Raw genomic sequence first — 11,054 nt, 5'->3', positions numbered from 1 at the left:
GCATGTGCGCGCGTGTGTGTGTGTTTGTTTGTGTGTATATGTGTCTGTGTGTCTTGTTTAACGCCGCACTCGGCAATGGGCCAAACAATCCAGTGATTGATATTGTGAGCAACGATCCACGTCGTCGGGGTATGATAATACGTCATCAATAAAGTCACCAAGCTTAAATACCCTTACCTCGTACGACCAGCACACGTAGTTGGCGACCAACAGTTATAGCATAGCATAGCATAGCATAGCATAGCATAGCATAGCATAGCATGGCGTTGTCACGACAGGGAGTTCGTATACACACAATAAAATATTGAGGAAAAGACATCCGGTAGTGATGAGTGAGTTTGGTTTAACGCCGCTTTGAAAAATATTTTCCTTATATTATGGAAAGCCCAAAGTGTGGCGGTTTTAGACGTTCATCATTTTAGGTGAAACACCATCTTCCCTAGGCAAGGGAGTTAACCGACAGCCTTGCCGAACTGGGCTGACATTAATGGCTCGATCGTTACTTACAGCGTCAGTTAATTCCCTTGCCTCGAGAAGAAGAACACACAATTGCGGATATGGTGCTGACATACCTACAAACATAATCGGGGCGAATTTTGGGATTCGAACCCATGACCATTGTTTTCTGGCACACATAAGGGACGCAACACTGCACAGCGAATTGCTGCCCTTCAGGCGACTGAGCCACCCAAAACATTCAGTTCAACATCTTCATAATGTACGATAGAAACATCAAGGAGGTAATAAATATGTGCTCTATCTCATTTATCGGCAGGGCACAATAAAGACAAAGTTTTTGTTTGTTGAAACCTTTGGAACAACACTGTGTATTTATGACTTAGTGATTCATTGTATCATAACCTTTTATAAGAGGATTCTTATCAATAGGTTATAAATACATACCCGATCTTGCCCTCGAGTGTATATGAACATTGCATGACTGCTGGTAAATTGTCATAAATCATGCCTCGAATATGTCTGAGTGTATATGTATGCTGATAGAAGACCATTTCTAATTAAACGCAGCTTAATCTCTTGTCCAATGAGACAACGTCTTTCATTCAAATTCGTATAAACAGATTGTGTGCTGCACGTACTTCTTGTACACCATGTGACATTTGGCGTTTAACGTGCTTAATCACCATTTGATCACGTGGTGTATATTTACATTCTGATAAATGTATTGTCTGTAAATCATCGGGACATTCATGTATTGACGCACAAGAAACATGCTCGTAACTCGTGCTCTGAGTGAGTGAGTGAGTGTTTGTTGTTTTCCGCCGCGGTTTGTAATGTTCAAGCCAGTGATTGTAAGCCAGCAATACGATCCAAACCATTGGTACGAATCCCGGTTCGCGCCAATTATGTTTCTTGGTTTGTCAGCACCATACCCGTGCTTGTGGGATTAACCGAAGTGGTAAACGTCTGAGACCTACATCACTTCGGTTTTTCCTCCCATATTAACTGACACGCCGTGATATAACTGGAATACTGTTAAAAGCGGCGTTAAACCCAACTCACTCACTCATTATTTTGCAATTTCTCGCTTTCATTTGGACTCAATACTCAAGCTGACGCTCCGTTATAAAACTGGAGATGGTAATGTGACTGTTTACCTTCTAAAGCGTCTCAAAGGCTGCTTGGGTTGTATACTCCCCAGGGAGCTGAGAATGAAAATCCAGCGCACACTGATCCAGTGACCGGGGTCACAATAAGATCTATCATGATCTGAGCGCTTTTGAGCAGTTATTAATTGGAAAGTACGCTATACAAATTAATGACAGGATATCTAATAATTAATGTTCAAAGCGTTGTTAAATCCATCTCACTCACTAAATATTCGGAACATCTCTGCTTGTAGCACAGGTGAAGCACCCCTTACCATATATTCCTACATGAAACAGTATTTCTAAATTTTCTAAATGTGTTAAATAATCTTAGTTGTCCTTCGTAGTGTGTGTATTGCATTACTGTGAGACATACCAATTATTCACCAGGTTTAGTATCTTATGAACCATATTATTTTCCCTTCCGCCCAGCGCTTCCTGTAATGCTATAGCTCTAAATGAAGCAAGTCTAGATGTTCCACAGGTTCCCGATCTCACTTGGCTCCTTTTTTTCAATTTAAAATATTTTCAGACACTAAGCGTGAGTGTAGCATCTTATTGTAAATAAATATATCATGCTTTGCAAAACACAAGCTGAGATAATTCAACCTTTCTGCCTATGTAATTGGCAGAATTTCTCAGATTATTTTTCGGAAATATAGAATCGTCGGGAACGAAACAAAATGTACATGCGGGCGTAGTTGGTGAGTGGAGATGAGCGGTAATTAGTCAAGTAAGACAAGCTGCCTGATTAGTTTAGGTACGTCCATAAATACGCATCTCTTATCTTACCTTAATTACACAAAGACCATATATCAGTCGCACACATATCACAAATTACAACGAAGATCCGGGTTAGAATTCGTCTTCAGCAACCCATGCTTGTGTAAGTGGCGAGTAGTGTGGTCGTGTGGTCAGGCTGGCTGATTTATTTGATGCATATCATTGTATCCCAAATGAGTAGATCGATGCTCATGATGATAATCACTGGATTGTCTGGTCATGCCATGATTATTTGTAGACCGCAGTCATATATCTTAAATATTGCTGAAAGCGGCGTTAAAAAAACAATCAGAAACTGCCACCATGCACATCGTCTCAGCGACTTTTTTAGTGGAGGATTTGCTAAAAACCGATTCACAAATACACATTTTCAAATTATATATTTAACAAACCCATAGTTTTTTTCAACAAACAAGGGTCAATAGGTCAAGCACCTAATTAGACATAAGGAAACAAACTGGACACAGCTGTGTTATAAACAAAGATTCGACTTAGCAAATAGTCGATCAATTTTAACTACATGTGTATTTTTTATGTTATCACGACTGCACTTCATAACATATTACAACCATTTTAAAACATATCTTCACAACAATCCTCGAACAGTTTACTTTTATCATTACTTCTATTCTTTCGTCTGAAGGGGGTGTTAACGTGGTGCTCTAGGCGTGTTTGTATTAGCAACAAACAAAGCTATATAGGTGGATACGGCAAACACAGCATATAGAGGTCGAGAGGGGAGGGGTCGACCCCGGCCTTCTTACGAGAGATTTAAACCTTAAAGTGGCTATTTGGAAAGGCAAGTGCTTGTTTATATTGTATGATCTCCTCTACATGATGTCGACTAGCCTCGTCACATTATTTTCCTGAATAGCTTCGACGAAAAGCAAAGGTTGTGAATGTAATTAGATAGAAAATGTGCGAGTTTTAAGCAGTTTAAAATTCAAACAAAAAAATCGGAATGATCATAAAACAATTTTGGTCCTCATACAAAGCCAAAAGGCAAAACACCATGCAAAGGCCAAAGAAACTAACATAACCTACAAAAATACAAATCCAACTCATATATAACGTCATTTCATCTACTCAAAATTAGAAACATAAATAAAGGTGCCCAGTTATGTTTTCCAACATGGCTACTAGATCAATCAGAGGTGTATTAGTAATCATCCGGTATGTTCCGATTGCATGTCATTCGGAGTGTCTGTGTGTGATCTCCCGGCTGACATCGGGAACGATCACGGAGCGTTGTTCAACCTTTGGTCCGAGAGAGATAAGATTTCGAGAGCGAAGTTTTAATGTCAATATCTGTGTTATGAACCGTGATTCACCTCTCCTTAAGTCGAATTTTGAGAGCTAGGCACGGTACACATTTTTCCATGGAGTGTATACTATAGGTGTTGAATTCAGCATTGTTACTTAACGCCCGTGGCGTGGGGATGGTGATTGTAAGTTGAAAAAAGATTTGCAGCAGCACGAGGAAGAAGCAATTATAATAACAGGGGTGCGTGTCTTAAGGTGGTGGTTTAATGTCTGAAGGCAGCCATCGACCGATTCCCAAAGGCTGGAAGACCACAAGTAACACGTGACATAAATACCTGAGAACGGAATTTCCCTACTTACAGGTCATACCCCAGTTGTCAGACACCTCAGTTATTAAACAGTGGAGTAGAGATGGCTTGTCAGAACATATGAGATGTTATCCTCTTGTGTATGCTCTGATGCCCAGTCGTACCATTACTGCCTATCGTCGTCTCCTGAGTCACACCCCAAGACGCATGCTCAGCCATTATAGGCCAACCTTTCTCTCCAGCTAAAATCCAGACAGTTAAATTATTTGAATTATTTGTGTGACTATTAAAGCCCATGACTATTAAAGCCTTTTGGTTTATTATGCTTTATATTTTCGTGAGGTGTCTGCCAAATGGGATATGATCGGGACTAATCCATTTAGCCTCATAGGTAACATACATTGGGGAAGTCAACCGTGACCTTTGTGATATTAAGATGTCACACAAATGGGGTGAGGCCTTCTTACACACGACATCAGTGTCATCACAATCGCTACAACGTCTTGATTGAACACAATTCGAAAAACAAGGAACTATGGGGAAACCTTGACTCTTAAAATAGAACAATATCGGAAGCCTCGTTTGGGGAATTAAGCAGCGCTTGGAATAATCGCTCGATTTGTACCGGGTGCTCGGGGGCGCAAGCAAGAATTGATCAAGATTATTTTCCATATGGCTCCAACATCTACCGATATGGAACTCCTTAATCGTGATCTATTTTCGGCTCTCTGGTAATAATAGAAGACATCTAAATATAGAATATCGATCACTATTGATCAATATTGATGAATATCGGTCGCACTATAAACATTGTGTTATGAGCACAGTGTATGACCCGAGTGTGCCCAATATGAAACAGCATAGTTAAACAAAACATATCCCTTATAAGATGACCCTTGTCCGTCATACAGACCCTGAAACAAATGTGTCCAATACAGCCCATGCAAGTCTATAATATTTAGCTAGTCTAGATTACTGCAGTATCAGTAATGATTATATTTTATAACTATAATTTGACAACTGTTTTGTCCGTAAAATATGTTCAGTTCTGAGACTAGACGTTAGTCTAAGATGGCCCGATAGTTTACCATTGAACCCGACGGGGCCCATGACTTTATCTACGATATCATACTCGAAAACCGTACTCAGAGTTTAACCACTATTCACAATAACTGAAGCAGTAGTGTTCCTACGAAGTTCATCTAATCAAACAATAATTACCATACTGTAAAACCTTGTTATCCTGCCTGACCGCTCGGCATTAGGGATAAAACAAGGAGTGGTTGATTCGGAGTCGATATACTGTCTTAGTGGGGTATCCATGTTAAACTGCGACATGGTATCTCAGTGGGCTGGCAGTATGAAACAGGCATACATCTGGACTGATACAGACGCACCACGAGAACGTTGCGCCAACGCTCAACAAGAAAACACGTCTTATGTATGCATGGATTTAAACAGACCATAGGAACGTGTCTATGAATATGCTCACTAGGGTTTTACACACAAATTAAGGCAAAGTGACAACCATGACGGGGGACCCGCCCATACCTCGAAGCATGTTTTGTTCAACAGACGTTTCAATATCCTGTTAATATTTCAACAGGACATTCAATATGGACAACGGATATCACCTAATTGTTAGAATTACATACATATATATAGTAGTTTTTATTATAACTTGACATTCGCTGCCAAGTTGGAAATGGTAATCAATTAAGCACTGTCTTGGAAGGGTAAAACTGGTGTGCCGCTTGTACAACAGGCATTTGGCCCGTGGAGGCAACGGATCCGAAAACAGGCTGTTGAATTTCGGAACGGGTAAGGCACGTTTTGCACGTGCAATATGTGCATACCTGTGTCTGTGTTAGAGGCAGATTGAAAACATCTCTTCACATAATTTGTAATCTGGTTGTGATTAAACGTATGTTGTCATTCAGCGGATTTTGTTATGATCTTTTTTTCGCAAACGTTAGATAATAAATGCCCAACAACACTATGCCTGTTTCGCCCCTTGACAATAGATGTTTTTGTCTTCCCTTCATTTCCATTGCCAAATGTATGTGCCGATGTTATAACCAGACTTTCACGTAATAAGTCCTTCAATACACTATACAATATACAAAATGTGTGTATAATACAGTATACATTATATATAATGTGTGTATAATAGCTTCAGTTAGTTATCTAACCATTGCACATAAACCGTATTTACCTATTTCTACCTGCATCACTGACTCCGATTCTTAATGGGATCTGGCGCTTTGGTGTTAGTCCAGTGGTCAAACTCGAGGTCAGTGGTCGATACTTTATTCCTTGTCATATTTGCTGATCTATTCAAGCATGTGCGGGGTTACACAAACTGGCCATATAGATACTGTGCGATTGGATTTAGAAACAAGCTATGACATATATGCCCTTGATAAATAACTATGCACCGCTAACAATATTATATAAAAATACGCATGTTTTAATCCGATCGTGTATTTATTATTCTGACGAAACACGTTTGTTGTGATTTTTCACATTGATTATTCATAAGTACATGTTTTACAACTAAGCTTACTGTTTCGTCTCGAATATCTGCCGAAACAAATTCCATAGGGCGTTAAAGAAAATTATATGAATGAATTACTAAAAATCAGCGATGACACCAGGTGTTCGCGAAAAGTGTAAGCATGTCCTGTTCTACCGGTAGCACGATAACCGTTGCCTACTATGCTGATTTGCTTCATCGAATTGGAATTGAATTGAAAAGCTTCACTATCGATATGAGAAGTGTATTGAGCAGGGAGATTATGTTGAAAAATAACATTAAAAGCACTTTCACAATTGTTGGTTTTGTTTGTTAGGTTCAGAACTTTCAGACCCGTCCTCGTATAAGACAGAATCTTTGCAAACCACCTGCACGAACAACGTGTTCTTATAATTTTAATCAGATATCGGTGGTGTCATATAACATTCCAAAGATGCATAGACGTTCGTGGTTTATGAAAATAAAGAAGGAATAAATCTTATTTATAAGAACAGGACATGGTCGTCTACTCGACACTGGAAAATATGTGATAGACAGAACAGAATATTAACAGAGTTAAATGATGGCCTTATTTTAAAGTATGTAATGTAAATGTATTAACATTTTTGTCAAACCATTAACATTTTTGGATTGAAATAATTGAAGCAGTATATACATTGAGCGGTGTTCATGTTAATAACTTGATTTAAATGAACATGTCTGTCTCTTCAGTAAAATAAGACACATAAAATTATTTGAAACACATCCACAAGATCTTGGGATGTGCAAAGTGGACATATTCTTTGAATAAGTAGGTTGGTAATGCACATGCCTTTTTCAACTGACGTTTATGACAGAAGTACGCAGTGTTGTCATTTGTGCATGCCATGATTTTGGTAAAACGCCAATAAAAGACTCGATATAAGTTTTCAAATATCGTATTTCTCTCGATTATACTCCCTGCTGTATAATTTGTTTAGACACTCTTCACCCCCGGTGTAAAATCGCAAAGATAATAATGGGGGGAGTTTTGTACATAAAAAAACAACACGATGTTTAATCGAGTCCCTGCGTTAATTCGAAAATCCAGGCGTTTAATCGTGAAAATAGATAAATGTTACAATCGTTGGGGATTCAATAAGCTGGATGCGAGTTAGACAGATGCTTTCAACGTTACTCTGCGTCCCTAGTAGACATAACACAATTACTATTTTTATTTCTGCAAGTTGGTATCAGTGTGTTTTATCCCGATTACTTTCCAAAGTCACCATAACATATATCGTGCATGTACATGCGTTTAAGAACACTCCATGGGTTACACAAATACTTGTAAAAGGATTACACGTAGAAACATTTAAGACATATTATTTATTGTTATAAAAGGTGATGTAGACTCACGTTTGTGTATTAGTTGAGCATTTAGTAGATGATAAGTCACAATATCAGCACATGTAACAGCAATGTCCTTCCGGTTGCAAAACACATTATAGTACTTGATGATCGACAGAGGCATCTCTTGTCCAGCTATCCGAATGTGTTAGTTATCGAAATAGAAGGTTATGTTAGAGGTATAGTTGTAATACAGTATGCATTTGAGACCACGGTTGTGTTTGATCGCATGGCATCTGCTTGTATTCAAATGACACACTCCCTGCGCGTGTGTCCCGGAGAAGTACCGTTAGTTCCAGAACAATTAAATCTCGACACCGCCATCTCCTGATGTAATGAAGTCGGATATAACGAAACGTCGTTTGAAACGACCAAATAATTATCCCCAGGGAGTAGAAATACACGACATATTTGAAGGAAAACGAACTTATTTTGAAGATCCGTGGAGCTCGTTATGACCGGAGTCGACGACGTACCTTGCCCCATCACGTCACTGACCTCCACACTGGACTGTGGAGGAGATGTACGATAGCTGGGGAAGTGTCCTATAGTAGCTTCACTCCGAGAAGGAACACCTGATGCGTGTCGACCAACACACCAGATCCATAGCCCTTCACAGCATTTCTTGTTTAAGGGGAACAAGCGAATCAAAATACGAAAGTTAGTTTGATGCGAGGGCTACAGGACCAGACAAATCCACTGACGGATTCAGGTGTCAACCTGGCAAATGTTTTTGTTCACTTCAAGACTTGGGTACCCTCCCTCCTTCTTTGAAAATCCGCCTCGTAAGCGCTATTTCTTGGACTTTGTTATCAACGGTTATCGTGTGAAACAGGTGTAATTCACGGGTGTTTCAGACAATACTTGTGTCCAGCAAGCATAAACCTGATCTCTTGAGAATGGCACAATCAACTAATTCATCGTTAGGTTCATGCACACACATCCACAGTTCTATGGATTGAGAATTAATCTTCCAGTTATCCCCAACGTCAAGGTTCCGGCACGGATTCCGACACAGTTCAATAAAACATATTCATGTTGTAACGCGATGAACAAAGGGAGTAATGAATGATGCTGCATTGAATACACTTCAATCCGATCTCATGATTGAACAATTTTTCGATCATTTAATACCCCCATTTGTCCTTTAGCCAAATCTCACACCAGTATTCTTAATATTTACCGTAGGGTACCCTCAAGAAACCCTGGGTCTCCGCAAGTGGTTTTCAATCCTTCTTGAATGTGTCGCCTGCCTCGAAACTAAATGCTTGGCCTTGGGACGGATGGGGGGAGTCGTACTGGGGGTAGAACTATTAGCAGACGCAGCACGAGCTCTTTCACTGAGCATTGTGTTCACATGAGCGGTGGTCCCATCTGGTTGCACGGTTGGGATGATACCGTATCTTTTGTACAGATCAATGCGCGCTCGCTGCATGTCAGTAAGCCCTCGTACAGTCTGTGTCAACATTGACCAGTTGAATGCAGCACTACTCCCCTTCTTCTCCGCAATAGTTTCATTGACGTGTCGTCTGATTATTCTCCAACCTCTCCTGGCGTTTTCTACAACAGTCTTGCTGGGTTTGGCAGCTTCCAAAGCGAGCCGCTTCTCTTCCTCGCTTGTGGCCTTTCGCCTTCTCCGAGTAGTAGCTATGAGTCTAGATGCGACGCTTCCCAAGTTACCTACCTTCGATTTGAATTTAGGAACCTCTGGTTCCATCCCGTATACTGGCATACCAAAAAGGTCCTTCATTGTCTTCTGAAAAGTGTCACTTGCTTGAAAGGAAACTCGCGACTTCCGGCACACATAGTCCGAGGTTTCGTGCACGTTTTTCACGTGATCCCCGAATACCTCCCAGGCAGACGCAATACTGTTAGAATTTGTCGAAAGATTGAGAGAATTGCTCTCCTCTGTTGAATCAGACGACATGCTTTCTGACCTTTGTACCGAAGCACGTGAAGAGCTCTTCGTGTCTTCTGATTTCACAGAAATTCGTCGCAAGGAGGACACGCTATTTCGACTTGAAGACAAGGACTTCGGAGTTGAGGACGTGAAGTTGTCTCTTTTCTCCGAGGACACGGAATCGGAACCTTTTCTATACGTTGATCGGGAACCATTAGAAACGGTTCCTTTAGAACGGCGTCTGTTGTTGTCTACTGGACATTGAGAGGCCGATCTGTTATCAATATTCTTGTCTAGCAAGTTGTCATTTTGTTCATCCGCACTGAACAAGACTGACTTTGTTCTTTGCCTGCCTGGAGAATTGTCGGTCATAAAGTTATTTACAAGGATCTTAGGTCTTTTTCCATCCATAGCGGATTCCGATTTGCTGGAAAATGGGGAGTGACTTTCGTCGGAAGAAAACTTCATATTGGTAGCAAATGCACAGCAATGCCTAGGCTTAATTAAGCATAGTTCTTATAAACAACGCCTGCGGAAACAGTCGTCGCTGGAGGTATAGGCTGCGCTCACGCCCGAGTCAGCAATACCAGTCTATCACATTGGATTACCTGGTAATCGTTGTACCTTTTGTACGACTCCTTTCATACAAGTCCAATCTGGTTATTTCAACGATCAGTGGATTAACCTTTGCACAAAGTTCGTCCCTCGGTTTATGCGTTTAGTACCAACGTCGGAGCGTACACAAAGTTGCGAGAAGGCTTAATTCACCTTGAGTGATAATGTCACTTTTTCCTTCAAAATAATGCTTCATTTGAAAAAGATCCAGTGAAAATGAGAGTGTGGTCTGCGTTTTCATTGAAGTGTTGTCTGCTCCGCAGTTGACCAGTACAGCTTGATGAACTGATAATCTCTGCCTAAACACACCACCACTCGAGGCTAACACACGATTCACATACTGCTTTCTGTTGTCGAGTCAATATACATAGCCCGTCTATTGTCACGTGGTATGGGACTTTAATATTGGTGCGCTGTTTGGTTAGAACTAGGGTTGGTGACTGGTGCTCAGGTTTGAGTATTCCAGTGTTGGTACATGAGTCATTGTAGGGATAACAGCAACGTTATTCCATGTTGGAGAAATGACTGATACAATGTGATATTTGTTTCATAGTTTGATTGATAAGGTGAAAGAAAACTTTATCTGTAGAACTTATATCCAGTGAGTGAGTGAGTTAGGTTTTACCCCGCTTTTAACAGTATTCCAGTAATATCACGGCGGCGGATACCAGAAA

General features: G+C 40.4%; 1 protein-coding gene across 1 annotated transcript; it reads right to left on the bottom strand.

Moving 5' to 3' along the window:
- Window positions 1-7,825: 7,825 nt before the first annotated feature.
- LOC124138821 lies at window positions 7,826-10,721 on the bottom strand. The gene has a single exon (XM_046505702.2). The coding sequence runs from the start codon at window positions 10,231-10,233 to the stop codon at window positions 9,061-9,063; it is 1,173 nt and encodes a 390-aa protein (XP_046361658.2). The 5' UTR covers window positions 10,234-10,721; the 3' UTR covers window positions 7,826-9,060.
- Between the last annotated feature and the right edge of the window lie 333 nt (window positions 10,722-11,054).

Source organism: Haliotis rufescens, unplaced genomic scaffold (assembly GCF_023055435.1).
Source record: "Haliotis rufescens isolate VD_foot unplaced genomic scaffold, xgHalRufe1.0.p SCAF_2, whole genome shotgun sequence".
NCBI classification, from domain to species: Eukaryota; Metazoa; Mollusca; class Gastropoda; order Lepetellida; family Haliotidae; genus Haliotis; species Haliotis rufescens.
Note: the sequence above shows the minus strand (reverse complement) of the source record. Positions and strands in the feature narration are given on the sequence as shown.

Coding starts and splice junctions, on each gene's coding strand:
- LOC124138821 (XM_046505702.2), bottom strand. CDS start 10,233: ATGAAGTTTTCTTCCGACGAAAGTCACTCCCCATTTTCCAGCAAATCG.